This window comes from Dermacentor albipictus, chromosome 4, assembly GCF_038994185.2.
Source record: "Dermacentor albipictus isolate Rhodes 1998 colony chromosome 4, USDA_Dalb.pri_finalv2, whole genome shotgun sequence".
Taxonomy (NCBI): domain Eukaryota; kingdom Metazoa; phylum Arthropoda; class Arachnida; order Ixodida; family Ixodidae; genus Dermacentor; species Dermacentor albipictus.
Genome location: NC_091824.1, coordinates 99,790,484 through 99,809,623, shown reverse-complemented (window position 1 = coordinate 99,809,623; position 19,140 = coordinate 99,790,484). Strand labels below are relative to the sequence as shown.

The 19,140-nt window shown below is 44.8% G+C and overlaps 1 protein-coding gene across 9 annotated transcripts in view; it reads left to right on the top strand.

Moving 5' to 3' along the window:
- The window catches only part of LOC135904590 (uncharacterized), a 900,492-nt gene that overhangs the window by 448,673 nt on the left and 432,679 nt on the right, over window positions 1–19,140 (top strand). For 8 of the 9 annotated variants that reach the window (XM_070537279.1, XM_070537280.1, XM_070537281.1 and 5 more), the window contains exon 4: window positions 1,578–1,679. In XM_070537279.1, coding sequence (XP_070393380.1) covers window positions 1,578–1,679 — 102 coding nt within the window. Of the gene's footprint in view, window positions 1–1,577; window positions 1,684–19,140 lie in introns of all 9 variants that reach the window. The other variant, XM_065435451.2, reaches the window with a different exon arrangement.

The window sequence follows — 19,140 nt, the reverse complement described above, 5'->3', positions numbered from 1 at the left end:
CAAAGGGAATCCACCAGAAGTTAAGACAAGCGGAGGGTTTTGTGTGGACAGTCCGCGAAAGTGATGTACGCAAAGCACGCAAAGCATGCGGCCGCATTCGGTATGTTTCTTTAAGCCTGCTGGTCTCGGTGATGGTGCTGATAGCGTCTCAGCCTTGAAGGTATACAATATGAACGATGTGCCGCGGGAGCTATCGCGAACAGAAAAGTGGGCGTCGGAAGATTTGGCCAACGTTTTTGAAGGTATTCCAGCTACCTATTGTTTTTATTTGATTTCTCCATTTGGGGCTCGCCAACTTGTCTCTTTTTTTCATATCTTTTCTATGCTGTCCATCTGTGCGACTGACTCACCGGAGCATACGAAAATGCGAAGCCTTCTGAGAGAGCACGGTGGCCCGCAGGGACATTTGTGACGATGAGGGGACCCACTGCGGTAACAGATAGCAGCGATGGTCGGAAGGGAAAGCTACGTGTCGCCCATGTTGAATAGTCGCTGGAAGCGCGAAGCGAATTGTCATTCTCGCCGTTTGTACTCGCGGGGGAGTGACTTCGCCACCGAATTTTTCTTACTTGCGTTTCGCTCCTCTTCTTTCGAGTCGTGAGAGGGAGCGACAGTACATCTCTTCTTCTTTTGTGATTTCGGGAGGAAATCTGATCTGATCTCCGTTTACATAGCGGCAGGAGAGACGACTGCCGCAGGCGATTCTACGCGAACCGGACTTTATTGATGTTAAAATTTTCCTTTAGTCATATGTCTAGCCTTCTGGTTATTTTGCTCGAATATAGTTTGCTTCAATATGCAGAACTTACTACCCGTTAACAAAGGACACTGCAGTTTGCCTGTCGCAGATATAATTTCGCGGTGTTGTTCACTTCTTTTTTGTTTCTCAAGCATGCCTACTGTGATTCTCTAGAGCGCTTACTTAGGTAAAGAATGTGATAGTGTGCACTGACGTTTAAACTGAAAAAAGTGTATAGCTTCCTAGTACTATAGTAATAACCCCTCTATTATTATAGGTTTGAATTTATTTCGCTCATTACAACCTTTCGCGCGACTTCGCAAACTTGGGACAATTTACTCCTACTTTTGTGGAACAAATCGCCTTCGCCTTCTTTCATCAATATTCGCGAATGTGGCTGCCGCACTCTCGGTGGCTCCCTCGTTTGCGACATGCAAATTTAAATAAAATGAAAGCTTCATGACGAGACACTGAAGAAGCGTCGGGACAGGAAGAAAGAATCGGGTCTAACATCGCGAAAGACATTAGGTTCCTTTGAACTTAACTTCGTGTCTTTTACCGCCTGTCTTTTACACCACGAGCTCCTTTTACTTTTCCTGCGCTTCGAATGTGCGTCGCGTACGCCTTTCAGAAATGGGCCTCATGACATAAATAATCGTCAAGGATGGTTTCTGCCTGAGTTTATTGCCTCACACGCCACGTTACACTGCCTCCACGTCGCCTGTCAGCAAGGAATTTCCTATTATTCCCTTTTATTCTTACCCTCAGTGTAGGGCAGCAAACCGGTTGCTTGTGTTGTTAGCCTTCATGCTCTCTCTCTCTCTCTCTGTCTGTGCAGCTGCGACGCGAAAGCTGCCGGAGAGCTGCTGCAACGCCGCCTGCGTGGGAGCTGTCACTAAGAGCAGCCGGCCACGACCACATTTGAACGCAGCAGCAGTTTGTGAGTGAGTGAGGGAACGGACACTTGTAATATCACCGAATATAATAGTACTGCAGAAGCGCATGAGAATCAAGAACCGTGGTAGCTTATATAGCTTCGCTTTCTTTGATGTATCAGTTGTCAGACTGGTACACGATTGCTCAAGATGTTTTACTCTGAAACGTAACTATCAATTATTAAAAAATAAAGTATAGCTTGCCCACACTTCGCACAAAAAAGATAAAGCCTTTTTTATGCGATGAGTTGAAACATATATACCCGGAATTCTAGAAAAGTTGTTTTGCTGCAATACAAGTTACCTTGCATATACCTTACTCGAATAGGCAGCAATTTGTTTGCGCGGTTTATCATAAACATTACCTCGTATTTTTGTTTCTTGCGTCGTGTTTAACTGCATTCGAGTTTCAAGTCAGCCGCGAGAGGTCCAAATTTATGAGTAATATGTGGGTATCGCGCCTGGGCAAGATAATCTTTTTTCACATTACATACAACAACGGCAGGTCTGAAGTGTGCCTCGCGTTCAACACACGCTCCATATCGACCGTGATATAACAATAGCATCTGCTAGGAAAATTTCCTTTGTTTAGTATCAGTGCTGTGAAGTCATACTGTCATTTTTTTTATTGCGAAATAAGTTATCCTCGAGGCACAAAAACGTCGTTGGTAGCGCCGTTGTCGCGCTGTCCCACTTGACAACTCATACTCGGATCATATGAAGAGTGTCGCTCGCTCATTTTTTCCTTTGTTCGGGCTGTTCTCTTACATTGACAATTATCGTCGATGATCCGGCCCAGTTTTCTTATTTGCAAATGCGTTCTTGTTATTTGTTTGTGATCTGAAAAAGAAATAATTAAAATATGCCATTAGGTGAACTTGATCCGTGTTGTAAACTACTTGTTAACAGCGCTTTACTCACGCAAAATGTAAGCATAGTTTTTATATGGGCAATAGTAAATGTGAGTGACTTACGGGCTGTTTATAGTGCATTTTAAGGCAAAGGGCTCACGTGGCTCGTTGGAATGGCCCATACACCCCTTCAGGTGATGTCTAATCGAGTGGCACAAAAATGATCATCAGCAGCAATGACTCATCGCCCCGTAAGCAAGCAAAACTGCAATGATTCCCACATTCATTGAAATCACCCATAGAAAACACAGAACAGCATACGCTTCATTAAAGAACAAGCTCAAAACAAGCATCCGAACCATCAATAAACCATTGCATACCCCTCTCGAAAGTATGCTACGGCCCTGGATGCTCGCCAAGGGAGAAACGAGATGCGACGTGCGAAGTGGTAGGAGCAAGGCGTTCGACTGCGATTGCCGCTTTTTTAATGTCATAGAGAAAGGGTCGTTTGTGAGATTCATACCACGCTACAAGAGTGCGGGAAGCGGCAGCTAAGCGTTGAAAACGAGCCGAAGAATCCAAACTACGAAGCGATCAATGCGACGATGCGAGATGGCAATGTATAGAGGAGGCCGAAGCTCGCAGACAACGGCTTGCCACATGGGTACTTCACACTGCGGCTTGTTATGTCTTGCAAGGTCAGACCCCTCCGATCGTATACCTTAATGTATTGCGAAGAGTGTATCCGGCTTTCAACGTCACGTGCTACAGGAGTGTAACATGCAGCCGAACTTTTTTGTTCCTTTTGTCTCATAAAACATGCTGTGCATTAGCAGATCTGCTACTATTTGTGAAACATTGTGTTGTTGTTGGCGTTTGCAGCACGTAAGCAGTGGTGTGGTGGTTTTTCAAGCCAACATCGATTGAACTATTGACAGTGTAGACGACCGTTTATCTTAAAGAGATAGCAGAAAAAAATTTATTTTACGCAGGGGAAGTCTTTAAGGTGACAGGAAAACCAGATGCGAAAAGCTCCGTCATACCATGCTATGCAGACTGGACAATTATATGTTTAGAATAGTACTCTGCTTTCGTCTCACTGTTTATATAAAATGATTTACCAGGCTCTCCAGAGGTGTAATGATTTTTGCAAAGTAAGCGCAGAAGCGGTGCGGAAAAAGAAATCCTGGACAGGAAAGACGCTCCACGTCTGCTTTTTTCACAACGCTTCTGCGCTCCGCTTTGCAAAAATCATGTCGAACCAACTAGCCCAACAGCTTCCACAGATGTAATGCCTGTTTCCAATCTATAAGCATTCAAAATTATGCTGCAGCAGGCTGCACGTTGTTTTCAAAACAGCATTAAAAAAGAGCGAGCTGTACGAACCGAAAAGCTTACCTGAAATATATGTCCGTTGTTTTCAATAGCGTCATAGGCAGTGTGAGCCATGCGAACTGAACGCGTAAACTGACGTGCACGAATTCTAGGTGCGTGAGAGAAAATGTCGAGAGAAGTGCGTGTAAGTTAGTTACTAAACAAAAATTGTGCAGAAGCGATGATGATGGTCAACGCAATCGAATAGCCCAAACGAGCGAGCGGGCGAGCGAACAAACGGACGAGTGAGTGACCCCACTCCCTTCCTTCCCGGCCCTACCCGCAAATTTAGGTTGCGTGAGAGCATTCATGAGCCCTTTCCCTCGGCGCACATCTGCAGCGCACAATGAGTCTAGAGTCTTCGGAACAATGGCAGCATAACACTTGCCCAAGCACAGTCGCCACAAGCTGACGCGCGCGGCGAAGGCTGTGGTGACAGGCTTACTTAACTGCCTTCTCCTCTGGTCACGTAATCGAGCTGCAGCGTCGCGAAATGCTGAATCGAAGACACTGCTTACGGAACGACGCCGTCCGGCGTGAGGCTCTCTTGTCGTCTCTTCTTTTCACGGGCGTTGGGAGCCGTGGCGAAAAAGCGCTCACATCACAGAGGCAGCTGTGACCTCGTCAACGGTACCAACAAGACACAATAATGTCACAGTCGGTAATGTGGAAAGAAGACGACGCTGACGGTGGTCTTAGCGACGACGAAGAAGTTTTTAGCAGTATCGATGCTCTACGCGTGTTGGCTCAGCCATTAAAAGCCACTTGTAAATAGACAAACGCTTCTTCCTTCCCGTAACATCATTGGTAGAGGTGCGGGGTAATCACTCGAGCAAGAGGGAGCTCCGCAGTGGACGTAACCTGGCCGCCATGTGATCCGAAGGAGAGAGTTCAACCGCGGCCCCGTCGTCGCCACCGACGGTCATCCTGGCCCAGCCTCGCGACCCTGGCATGTTTTTCGGGATTGACAACGTGGACGTCGATGACTGGTTACACAACAGGTGGGATAACACGCTTATGCTGGCTAATATAATATTCTACCTCAAGAAAACAGCACGGGTCTGGTTCGAAACACATCAAGAAGAGATTACTAGTTGGGACCAGTGTAAACAGAAGCTTAGAGATTTGTTCGGCAAACCCGTCGGCCGCCAACGTGCTGCGATGAAGGACCTTGGGACCCGTGTACAGACGTCCACTGAATCTTACGTGGCGTATATCCAGGACGTCCTCGCTCTTTGCCGCAAAGTAGATAACAATATGGCAGAGGCAGACAAGGTCAGCCACGCCTTAAAGGGCATCGCGGACGACGCGTTTAACCTGCTTGTTTATAAGAACATCACAACTGTCAACGAGATCATTAATGAATGTCGCCGCTTTGAAGACGCCAAGAGTCACCGCATAGTTGGGCAGTTTACGCGTCTACCTAATACCGCAGCTTCATCGACGTGCGAAGACATTTGTCCACCGCGTGAGCCCACCTCTTCCGAGAACGTCGTACGTATCGTTCGGCGAGAAATAGAAGAAGCGTCTCCTGCCACGCCAGTGACGCAGTGCTTTGACGATTCCCGGCCGCTTGTGTCCCTGATTCAGTCGGTCATTCGCCAAGAACTTGCCAATGTAGGTCTTCCATCCATCTGCTCCGCCAGCCGTCCTGACTTTGCTTCGTCTGCTGCCTCTGCCCCTGCTCCATGTAGCCAATACGGTCCATATCCGAGCTATCGCAACCCGGCCGAATGGCGCACCCATGACGATAGACCCATCTGCTTTTATTGTGGACGTCTCTCGCCACTGTCGAAGTTCCTGGCCAGCCCACTCTCGACCAAACTTTCCCGCCTACCGCCGCTCCCCACTGAATCCTCGCCCGCCATCACTCTCCACCGAGGTTGAAGACGCACCTGACAACGCTCGAGCGACCGCGACCAGCCGATCGCCATCACCCCATAGTCGCCGCCTCAGCTGCGTCGCTCTCCATCCCCAGCTTACCGTCGCCGCTCTCCGACGGGAAACTAACTGGAGCAGCTCCTGGAGGTGACGCTGCTCTAGAACACCGGCCTGAAATTCCTCTGCTGACCCTGCCTACTAATCGGAACCTTCTGGACGTGGACGTGGATGGTTTTCCCGTTACAGCACTCATCGACACTGGAGCCCAAATTTCCATCATGAGTGCGGAGCTTCCCGTAACAATATTAACGAATGCGAGAATCGCAGTCCTATACCTGCGCTGAGCGTGTAAGCACAACACAATCGCGAAAACGTGTGAGCCTTCGAGGTAATCGAACGAAGCTGCGCACGACGCAGAAGTTTCCGCCGGTTGCCCGTTGCTCTCGCGGTGGCCGAAAAAGTTGAAAAGTGTAAAGAGACGATGGGCCTCTTCGATTTTCCACTTCTGGCTGCCAGCGGGTTGCCAGAGCCTGTCAGAGCGTCTTCGTCTTCCTCGGATTGCTTCGCACACCACACCGCGCACTTCCGCCGGGCGTTCGTTTTACTCGGGCTGAACGGTTCTGGCTACCGGAGGGCTGCCAGAACCAGCCGGAACAATTTTGGTCTGGCTGCTCTCTGAAAGTTGTCTGGCTAGCATTTGACTAAAAGAACCGACGGGCGCCCGCCGCCATCTTTCTGGGGACTTGGCGGATTGCAACGCGGGCGTTTGAGGACTTAATTTTACCTCGCTCAGCCAACTGTCTACGGTCATCTTCTGATTTCCTTACTTCTAGCGTTATCTTATTAGGTGCAAATGCACCGTTCCGCATTGCGAGGTGGTGCGATACGAGCGGTTGTGAACCGTTTTAAGCTTTTGTGTGTGTATGTGTTCATGTCCGATGAAGGCTTCTTCCCGACGCTGATCAGCGCGCCGCGCTCTCATGCGCGCATGCTATTTGCATTGTGTACCGCGCAAGTTGTAGACGCTCACTCACACACATAGCAGTACATTTCGGTTCGTCTTTTTCTGGTGGTGTTACTTTTCACATATCTTTCGCGTGTATGCGGCGATATCTCCTTTATTAGAGTTAGCGAAGGCGTTGAAGCTAGCGCATGTTCGCTTCGTCCCTCCGTCGCATGCTTGGGTGGCAGCTCGAAAGTGATATGTTTTCGAACTGCAGGCCATTGACGCTAAAAACGCACTGGTTGAGTAATATAGGCACACGTACATTAGCTTATTGCTTTCTTGATAGCGACCAATATTGCTTTTCATGTGAAACTTTTCGCTGGTCACATGCGGCGCGCATTTTCATGCGCCATCCGCATGCCCAGCTACTTAGGGTCAAAATGCGATGCACTATCAGCCGAAACAAACTTTCTGAAATAGAATCCCAAGCAGGCCGGACGAAATTTATGCATATAAGACGTACCCGATATCCTGCTTTCTTATGTCTTGTCAAGTGATGATACAACACCAACATATCTATGCTGCTGGTGGGCGACGTGATCGCTGCGAGCCCGGATCTTCAAGCGATCGCTTTCGGGAATTCAACCATTTACGCGTGATTTCGCTTCTTTGCATCAGTCCCGTCGGAGTGCGTCTGTCGCGCTGCGCAAGGTGAGGTTAGCCCAGTGCACGTCCTATGCCGAGTCGCGCGAAGTCTCGTGAAAGTGATCGTATTCCTGAATGCAGCTATATATTTTCGGTCTGGCAACACATAAATGGGCCGACTATGCGTAGCGCGCGCTAGCCTCGCCAGGCTATGAATAAGTAGGGTGTTCTCGCTCCATTAGACGATTTGTCTACTTACGATGCCACTCGCATAGATGGGGAAAGGTCTATGTTTTTTTAACAGTTGTTGAGTAAAGCCTCTACAAAGGACAATCACAAGTATGTGTTCTCCTGGACCATTTTTTCACATTACTGCGGAATAAAGAACTTTTTTCATTGCAATAACTTATTGCACCGTGAGAGTTTTTCGTGGATATAGGATATGCACGTGCGGCGCCCGTAATTCCCGAAGTAGTCAAATGTATAGCAGACAATTGTTTACAAAGGTATATGGTGGACCTATGAGCATAAAGAAATATATTTCTTTAGCGCATCTATAGGTCAATAAAATTTTCATCAGGACAAGCCACAGAAAGCTCCCAGAAGCTATGTTAGTAATGTACTCGTCACTTATTACATAATCTGTAGACGTACTTCTAGTTTCGTTTAACGGATAGCCGAAATGACATTAGGTGGATGCTAAATCATTCTGCGATGTAAATATTCAGTGTTGTCCGAGCGAGGTTAAAGTGCTTCCCCATAGGAAGACATTTAACATGGCAAAGCATGATTTCAAGGAAGACCCTAAATGCCTTTGCGGAGGCGAGGTTGTTCTTATACCATCACGATGTCAGTGGTATACGGGCTGTGACTTGCAATATCAAGGTTACCATTAAAATTGCTGCTTCTCATATTTATTCTTGAGCAATAAAAGGGCGGACGAGCAGTGCTCTTCCAAATGCAAGTCTGTTCGCTTTCATGCTTAGTGTCTCATCCGGCTTGTTCTTTTTCGCTTTCTGGGTTCACGTGAAAAAGCAATTCTCTCGAGGGGAAATGCGGATGCAATCCGACAGGAATCACAGCGGAAGCAATGGCTTTCTGTGGGTGGGTTTTTACTTCAATCTTGCCATCTCGTCCGCATTGCGTCATTCGGCCTGGCTGCGCTGCTGCCGTTGTTTGGCTACGAACAACAAGGCTTTCATTGCTAGATTGCTGACCGGGTGCTGCCGTGACCGGCGCATGAGAGCCCGCGCTTCCTTGACTGATAGAACCAAACAGCAAGCAAAGCGCGACTAGGAGGTCGGTAGCCGTGCTCTGTGGATGTTTTATATTAGTACTGAAGTAGCGAGTGACTCGAGATTAAAGCAATAACGTGGTTCGTGAAATCGAAGGGCAATAACGGCAGGGAGACATGGACCAGTCATGCTGGGAGGAAGTCGCCAAGGCCTCGGCTTTTGTGCGGACCTGTTGTACCTGTTCGTGTTGTTGATGTGGTCAGTTTCGTTCTTTTTGATTCTTCGTTTTGCTTTTCTTTTGCAACATTTTTTTTGCGCGGGCGGGTAGCTGTTGCTGTCTGTCCTGTATTGTTTATGCAGGCGCCTCTGTTGACGTTACTTCTCAAATGTGGGACCGCGTTCTTTTTGTTCTTATTTTTTTCTTTGTGGAGAAACTGTGGATTTATTGTTTTCACGGGATATTGTTGTAGGCTTGTCCTACAATTTTAGGTGCGTGGCTGCTGGGGGACCACAGTAGAAGGAAGACACAGAAAACGATTATAGAAGGTGTTTCAAAAAGCCATACTGAGATGTAGAGATCAGCGTTATCTTTATTAGAAAGTGTAGCTTCTTTTAGGCGCTTCGTTAGTCACATAAATCTGTTTTTTTTTAAAGGTCAATATACAAGTTCATAGAGCGCCTTCCAAAAGCAATGAAAAGCATGAAGGAAGCTTGGCTCTAGATGTCATCGAGAAGCAATTGACTGGGAAACCAATGAGGTTGGCCTGGAAGAAACAATATTAACCCGAGAAATCAAGGAATCATGCACCGAGAAATCAAGGGGTCAATGTGAGAGATTCGCTGGTCAAAGCTATCCAACCAAGGTGCGTTCTGACATCTAGCGCCCCCCAAAAAACTTGCATTATTTATGTTCATTACACTGTATGGCCTTATGTTATCAGGAGTCAGAAATGCGCAAATTTTATATCAGTGATAGTGTTGATCGCCCATATGTCGCTGCGTAGCGTAATCTGAGAAGTACTGTGGGACATAGTACGCTGATGATGGCAATAAAAGGAAATTGAAGAAGCCCTAAAAAAAACGTTTTAGGAGAAAGAGTTGTTTTCCTTGACATCGCCCCTTCTTTGCACTTTCATTCAATCCACCATTTCATGCATAATAATAATAATATTTGGGGTTTTACGTGCCAAAACCACTTTCTGATTATGAGGCACGCCGTAGTGGAGGACTCCGGAAATTTTGACCACCTGGGGTTCTTTAACGTGCACCTAAATCTAAGCACACGGGTGTTTTCGCATTTCGCCTCCATCGAAATGCGGCCGCCGTGGCCGGGATTCGATCCCGCGACCTCGTGCTCAGCAGCCCAACACCATAGCCACTGAGCAACCACGGCGGGTCATTTCATGCATCACCGTCACAATTGTCTGCATAGTATTCTGGGCGCGAAGCAACCGCTATAATAATCTTTCGAAGGGCTCTCTTTTGTCGACAACAGGCACGTCAGACATATTTATGCGCTCGGCCATTTGTCGTCCCCATACTGCAAATTACACTGTTTAATATTGCGATTTTCCTAAGTACGTCAGAAATTAGGCAGTAGAAAGTAAGAAAGTATCGTGAAGGGGGAAGAGGTTGGTGAGAGCAATGCTTGAACTGTAAGTAAGTATAGTGGTAATATTTTGCTAAAATTTTAAGTGTTCCTTTTACAACACACAAAATATACAATGAATGTTGCAAAAAATTTTGGAGGAAGGGATAGATCAAATGAGCACTCAGAGAAGATTGTACCTTTAAAGAGCGTAGTTGCAGTTCGCGCTTTGCCACTTGCAGTACCGGGCAGCTCTGTCAATATCCTAGTCGGTCAGGCATGCGAATTTGTCCTCATTTAATTGGCTATCGCTCCTCTTTTCCGTTACCCTTCTCCCGAGCTCACCATCTGGAACATACGGAAGAAAGAGTGTTATCCACGATTTGAATAACCAGCAATCGCATGCAAATCCCATGGCGACGGCTCTCTCTGTAAGTCCGGCGTTCCAATGGCAGGAGAAAAAAGACTGCCGACAGATCGCGCAGAAAGCAAATGACGACATTTCATGTCATGTACGCTAGCCACAAGATTGTGGGGAGGCCGTGTAAGAGAACAGACTCTACTCGAAACGGTGACTGCATGCCTGTCTAACAACGCGCCGGTCAATATAAGAAAAAAAAATAAAGTAGAAGAACAGACCTGACGTATAACTGAATAAATGTAAGCGTCTAAGGAGGCAAAGTAAGAATTATTTGATGCTATGAAATGTGGTTTATGTTTTTTTTCTCTACTGGTGTTAGGCATTGTCACACGGGAGCTATATGAGCTTCGTGATGAGTTTTTTTCTGAAACAGTTGATTCATGAAAGACGTGTCTCAAACGTGCTATTTCAGCACTCCTGTTTCAGATTTCTTTTATTGTTTTGTGCACGTATATCTTTTTTTGTTCATTTCCTTGGTGTTTAGAATATGTTGCTACGTCCATTGTGAATTTAGTAACACTTCCTTACGTTACATTTTTAAATGAATATGTTTAGGTTTCTTAAAAGCACTATTTACTTCCTCCACAATGTGTTGTTACAAAAACAATAATTTAAGGAAAAGTATTAGAGGAAAAGCGAAAGATACACTATGTTATTTTGCATTTCTGTACTACCGCCAAATCTTTGTTTAAAAGTGAGAAACGTTTAGGAACTTTAGGTTTCGATTGAACATTATTCGTGCATTGCGTAAACATAAACACCACTATCAGTGCTAAATCTGAATCACGGAGTTGTTTTCATGTATTTTGGGTTATATGTAGATCATAATCTTCTAACAGTGGCACGTGCGCTGTATGTAGGCTCGGTATGCCAATGAGCAATTCTGTATTTGTAGCCCATTGTAAAATGGTACAAGTGGCAAGGATGAAACCAGGCTGACAAATTCTTGCTTATTGTTTGTGAGTCTAGTTTTGTTTTTCTGTCCTGTTGCACAATAAATGCCGATTTTGAATTGTCAGCATCATTTTTCTTTGTTATTACCTACCCGGGGGCAGCGCGACACGTAAGAGATGTATTCACTTCGCATTTCCGATAACACGGGTTATTGAACTGAATAAGTAATATAAACATGGCAAGCAGAAACGACATATTATCTCTTCTTTCTATTTTCTGTGACTGTAATTTTATTGCTAAAATATGAACATCCATCTATATACCTAGCATTAGAGTACTTCTCACAGTAACTGTGCAAATTCATCTCACTTATCCGCGAAGAAGTACTTAAAAGAAGCTGAATCGTCATGACCAAAATCATATTTCTAGTAATGGTTTAAACCTTGAGAAACTTCTGGCCACGACGGATAAACCTTGAGAAACTTCTGGCCTCGACGGATAACTGGAATAATATTTCAGCTTTGAAAGTATGGAAAGCAAATATTTATGAAGAAATTTCGATAACTGAATCCTTGCCATGGGACGTGAGCCGAGCACTCCTTACTAGTCCGCTACAAGGAGGTAAAAAAAAAGAAACCTGAGGATTGTTTGAAAATAATTTCGCCAAATACATTGCCACCAGAGAAGCTAAATGGCGAAGATACAAACGCATTCTATCACCAGCCTCCAGCACGGCCCCACGTCTATAAAGGAATTGCCTGGCACTAGCATCCATGCCTTCTCGTCTCCTTCGTAAAATTCAACCTCGTGCGGGCCCCTCGAATACGGTCGGCGATCATGACTAAAAGAAAAGTGAAAAGCACACCTCGCGTCCACACTGTGAAGCTGAGTCCGGTTTCAATTACGACTTGAGTTTAGCATTGCCACGACTACCAAGAAGACAGGTGGGTTTCCCACCATTGTGTACCCGGCCAGTCCGGATTTTCTCACTCGTGCACTCCCTCGAGTGAGAGAACGGTCAGTTGTTTGTCCAAGCCAAGTGGCGCCCTACTGATACAGCAGGAAAGAACGGCCACTACGTGACTCCAAGGCGAAATGTTGTTAGTTTTGTTTCGCTGGGGCTTCCTTGGCTCCCACCTTTTCCGCTACTGGAAGGAGGGAGATAGGTGTGTGGAGAAGGAGGTGGTGGAAATATGGACTTTGCTCTGCGCTGCTTCATTCTTTCGCATCGCTACTCGTGCCGCTCCATGCCGCGGTAATACCCTTCGTCGTTAATGGTCCAAGGCGCACAGGGGGATTGTTGCGAAGGCGCAGTAATTACTTCGCCCCTGGCACATCCTACATACGAGAAGCTGGTGCGGCGAACGCACTACACAAACACTGATGGCTGTGGTTACATTGCTCTTGCGTGTTTCCCTATTGTCTTGAGAATCAGAACGTGAGTTTATGCACATTTCTTTAGGTGCTAGTCCCACCTGGGACTTGCACAAAGAATCAGAGGATGAGTTATCAATGACGTCGCTTCCTGCAAACCTCCTTTTCATCTCCCATGATCAGTAATGTCATGCGTTGTTACCTAGAATATGCACTTGCGAAGAACTCGCCTGCTGGTTCCTCTTAAGCTAGGTAGGCTCTCGAACAACTCATACCAATTCTCTACGAAGTACACGTCATGGCTGCGCTCTCTGGTGGAGACGTGACATTGCCACACTGTACAGTTAAGTGATGTTTCTTTTTTACAAACTGTACTCATAGCTTGTAGCTAAACGTAGATCTGAAACAGCTCTTGAAACTTGGTAGAGCTGCCAAGTTTAATTTGGTGCTAAGGTACTAATTGTCAAATGTAGATATCCGGATGATTATCAGGGTAATTATGCAATGTTTCAGGTTATAGTGCGTCCGATCTGTGCGCCCCAATTTGCTAGAGATGGGCTGGAGAAATAGAATTTTTATGCGAAGCATATTACGAGAGCTCAACCCAGCTCCTCAGGCGCGGCGGTGTGGCCTTCAATACCACGTGACACCGTGACGTCACGACGGAGGAGAAACGGGGCTCCAACTCGCGCCGTCGCTCGCGGCGTCGCGGCGGTATATAAGCAGCTGCGCTTGCCTCTGCTAGACACTCACGAGGTGAGATGCCTCCTGGAGACAGCTGCTCGTTGGAATGAGAAGCGAAGGTTGCGGCGTGCTACAGAGACTGATTTTCTAGGTGGCTTTGGCTCAGCTCTTGCAAGACGGGCTGGGTGGGAATCGAACCAGGGTCTCCGGAGTGTGGGACGGAGACGCTACCACTGAGCCACGAGTACGATGCTTCAAAGCGGTACAAAAGCGCCTCTAGTGTATGTGGTGTTGCCTTAGAAACGAGCTGTTTCTAAGGCTCAGGAGTGCGTCGCTTGCTCAGACGCACATTTCGTTGCCGCGCCGAACGCTGCGTTGCTCGACGCTCACCGCGTCCAATGCGGGGCGCGTAGTCGCTGCGCCGTAGCCCATTGTCTTCCACCCCTTGGCGGGTCGACGGGAACGCTGTCGCGTTCCACTCTTGAAGGCGAAGCAGAGTAACGCGTGAGTGGTTTCTTCGTCTAGCCGAACTAAATATAACCAAGCAACAGCAGTTCACCAGGCTAAACAGTGGTTCAACAACTAAAATAAAGGCTAGTATGCTTCGCATCCTGGGCTTAACCTTAGCTAAGCCACAGCCATTTTTTTCTTGGTGTACACAATGTGCGGGCGTACTTATTTCGACCAAAACGCTGTAGTCCGGAATTCTAAGCAGAGCACGGATGATGATTCAAAATTTTACGTTATCTCGAATAGCGCGATATGAAAGTCTTCGCGATTCATTATACTTCGAAAGCCTTCTCTATAAGAGAGTGAAATAATGAGATAAAGAATAAGCACTCGGCCGAAAAAGAAGAGATTCGAAGAGGACTTGACGCTACATTGTGTCAATATGCTATAAGCCCCAGGACCAGCAGTTTTTGATGATCACTGCACGGTGGACTTGGGTTTCCAGCCGGTATCTGAATCGTGCTTTGTTACAGACTTTTTGATCGGGCCGGGTAACAGCATTCGGGGAAAGTCGTCAAAGATGGCTGTAGAGACAACGCGATGCCATGGAAGTGTACAAAATACACCCGGTTTTTACCTCCTGTTCACAGCCTTTTCTGCATCATGGCCTTGTAATTGTAAGGGCAGGCAACTCACGGAAAAAGAATGCCACAGTTACCATTCAATACGTAGCCCTTTTTGAGAGTATAAACGCAATGTAAGTGATTTCGAGCTCCGCAGATGAAGCGATGACGATGACGGGTGAAATGCATCTTGAGGCGATCAGCTCGTTCCACTTTCAAACAAACCCTGGCTCACACGTCGGCTGTTTTCGAGAAGTGGATTTCTGTCAAGAATGAATAACGATGTTTTCGTCACTCATTTTCTTTTGAAGGCCTGTTGTCACCATTGTTAGAATTGCATCGATGGACTTGAATATGATGCATGCGTTCAATTGCTCACCGTGCCTGAGTGGCCGCTGTGCTTTCAACCGCGAGAAACTTGTTGTGAGCAGGCGTTAAGAATCGGAATCGGAGTTAACACAGGAGCCGCCACTGCATGCGCTTTCATCAGCTCCTGACTATGAATGTAGGAAAGGGCGGCTATGTGGAAAAAACGGTGAGTTTACTTTGAATTGAGCTAGTTGGTACGCATTCATTTCGGTAACACAGTGGGCGCACAATGACATATAGAAGACTTCCACAAAGGACACGCTTGTGCATATCAAATGAGTGTTTCCTGATTAAGCTATATGTTGTTAGAGCACGCATTGTAGTTTTTATTTCTCGTGTGTCTTTTCTGTGCCCGTGTTTGTTAGCGCTGTGTTGAGGAAAGGGAAGTGAGAAGAGTGTGCACCCGGAAAGGGATCGCAGAAAATATTTTTTTTATCGTAAATACAGTGGAATGAACCGACGGACACCGAACCCGAATAAAGCATATGTGAAATGCAAAGCGAGTATTCAGCGTGATTATCAAAACAGCGGCTTTGTCCTCTCGTTCTTGAAAAGGCAGCAAGTAAGTGTTTGTGCTGGAACTAAAAGAAAGATAAATTGTCATACTTTTCCATTGCAATAGTGCGTGCGTGCATCACGAAATTCTACACAAGTGCAGGCACAACCCCAATCGTTACATATAGTCCGTTAGATATAGTTGTAGTAGCCGAAATCAAAATTATCATTCGAATGACTTACAGTTGAAACGAGCCTGAACATCTTACCAACGACAATTTTTGTGTTGACGTGCACCTATACTTATAATGACAGCTTTTTTGTGCTTTAACGCCTTGCAAATACATTATGGGGGGAGAAATCGCAGAGGATATTGCAAATATTCTCAAAATAGGTTCTAATTATGCAAGTCAATGTGACTTTCTGGAACCATGCTTACCATGTTGTTTATTTTGATGTTTCAGTTTTCTAATAATTGCGCGCTCCTTTCACCAATAGTACACTTGAATATTTATTTTTCAAATGTACTTAAATTTCATGGTTGGTCCTATAAGCAGTAGCTAAATAGTTCTACGCCTATTGCATAAGTCTGTGTGTCGGTTTGCACAAGCGGCTTTGCCTCAATGACTGCCTTGGCACGTCTATATAACCACTCTTTCTCCATCCTCTCTCTTGTTTTCACCATCTTTTCGTATGATTCCGTTTTGATGAACGTATAGGGTTAAGTTTCCCCGAGAGAAGTGGTGAGGTGAATTGTTTAAAAAGGATGATAGCAGATGCAGTTCGCTACCACGCTTTCTTACATCAAAATTATAACTTTGTCGGAAGAGAACACCTTATACGCAAAACCGCCCATCTATTACGTAACATACAATGGTAATTAGGGGATAGCATCTCAGAGAAGACGCTGAATTTTTTTTACATTAGGTTGCTGGTGCTAGCAAAAGAGAACCGCTGATAGTTTTGTCTGTTTGTGCGTTGTTATTAGTGATTTTACGTTTCATTCTTCCTCAATGGAAACTTTCTAGATAGTGAAGCCGCTTCATCGTCACTCTATTTATTATTTCAACATAATTGAGCTTAAATGTTGACTATACAGCCCACCGAGATTCAGAAAGGAGGCGCACAAAGGTAGGCTGCTCCTCAAAGCATCAAAAAAGAAAACGAGCTGGCACTCTTTGATTAATGATCCACGCGCTTATCACGGCTTCTGCATCTCGCGGTAATGACGTTAATCTCGCACCTAGATCATTTCATGAACCACCACAAATAAATGAAAGGCTCGCCTTTGTAGCGAACACAAATACTGCGCAAAACCCATCATTCCCTTAAAGTAATTTACTTTCAGGCTTCGCGATATATTTAAGGTGTCTCAGAGGTCACCTAAGCGCAAACAGTCGGTTGCAGCTTGGCATATATGATTTAGCTATAGCCACTTTCTGTGGATCTCTGTCTGCATTTAATTGGCGTGTACTTCACATGTGATTGTATCGTATTTACAATGTCACATTTATTTCTTTATTTGGGTACTCTCAAGGGCCGAGAGCATTACAGAGAGGAGTGGCGAGTACATATGTAGTCGTTGGCAATCTTGAATTTAATGGTGTCACAGATGGCAGCGATGGAGGCGGGAAGGTGGTTCCAGTCGTCGGCAGTGCGTGGTATAAATGAAAGTAAGAGTTGGAGTTGCGTGATGTTTTGTTTTGTGATCGACGTGAGGTGAAATGTAGAATAAGTGAAGGAACGACTCATACCTAAGAACGAGATTAGTGTGGTAAATTTTATGAAAGAAGCATAAAGGCATGAACTTACGACATACTGCAAGGTCTCGCAAACCGAGCGTCGGTTTTACTGATGATCCACTTGCATGACGTGCGGACTTTGATAAAATTAAATGCGTGTCCCTGTTCTGAAGTGCTTCAAGAGGACGTTTTAGATTAGCTTGACGGGGGTCCCAAATGGAGCAGGTATATTCGAGCTTGGGACATACCAATGTTTTATAAAGCTGTAACTTAACGGGAACGGTCTCACTGAAAAACTTGCGACGTAGGAAACGGAGCATGCGGTTAGCGTTATTAAATATATATTGGAGATGTTCATTCCACGAGAGCTTACTAGTGATATGTATACCATGATACTTGTAGGATACTACAGGGGCTAATGGTGCGTTATTGGTTGTATAGTTGAAAGCAACAGGGCAAGAGGAAGTCCGTAAGACACACATGTTTTTACATTCATTAATATGAAGGGTCATCAAAGAATCGGAGCACCAAGAAGATATGGCCGTATGGTCGGATTGCAGAGCAGCATGTGATGCGCGTTTGTGATGACGCGATATTGTACATATATGTATTGATATATACAATACAAATTCATTTAAAGCAATACAAGAGTTCTGGTGGATACTATAAGCTAAAAGCTGTTGGAAAAAAGCTTAACTGGGCGGATGATCCCTTACAAGGCATACATGGTGGTTGCATAAAGAATAGTACCATTGTTAGACATACAGAATAAATTAAACTTCATAAATGCATAATTACAAAATCAAAATGATATAGAGACGAAGGGAAAACATATTTGATACATCAGAAAAAAGAAATATATGTGTGTAATGGTTACAAAAAGCTTACACAATTCATTCTGATATAGAGACCAGATAACAGAGACTAATAGTAAACATATTCGGTACGCCAGAAGATAGAAATGTATGTGCGTAAGGGTTTCAAAAACGGTAACTTAAATGACTCTCAAAAGCCATAAACAATCAGTGATTGCATGATTACAAAATGCATTTGAAGTTCCTTGGATAAGGAAGTGTATAAACCTCGATAGTTATTTAAAATGTATGGTAAATTATGAGTGTAGGCAATATTTTTTAGGAAGCCACCGAACATACAACGTATCACTATTTCTTGTATTGGCAGAATTAATGCAGTAGACACTAAGAAATTTTCCAACGTAGTATTTCAGAAATAAAATGAATTTAGAAGGCGAAAAGTGCAGAACTATTCTATTTTGATAATTTTATGCTTTAAGGAAACTGGTCGTGTTGTCTCCAGAAAACCCATGTTGTCAATTTGCCGAATCATCTTCTTCTGCAAAGAAAAGTTTTTCACAGTACTCGTAGTAATGTAATCCTAGGACTGTTTCGGGTATGTATGTATGTATGTATGTATGTATGTATGTATGTATGTATGTATGTATGTATGTATGTATGTATGTATGTATGTATGTATGTATGTATGTATGTATGTATGTATGTATGTATGTATGTATGTATGTATGTATGTATGTATGTATGTATGTATGTATGTATGTATGTATGTATGTATGTATGTATGTATGTATGTATGTATGTATGTATGTATGTATGTATGTATGTATGTATGTATGTATGTATGTATGTATGTATGTATGTATGTATGTATGTATGTATGTATGTATGTATCTATGTATGTATGTATGTATGTATGTATGTATGTATGTATGTATGTATGTATGTATGTATGTATGTATGTATGTATGTATGTATGTATGTATGTATTTATGTATTGGGTTTTAAAGCGCATAAGGGACTTAGGCTATCATGCGCCAAACACAAGGTATAACTTATTTCAAAAATTGGGTATCCTCAGC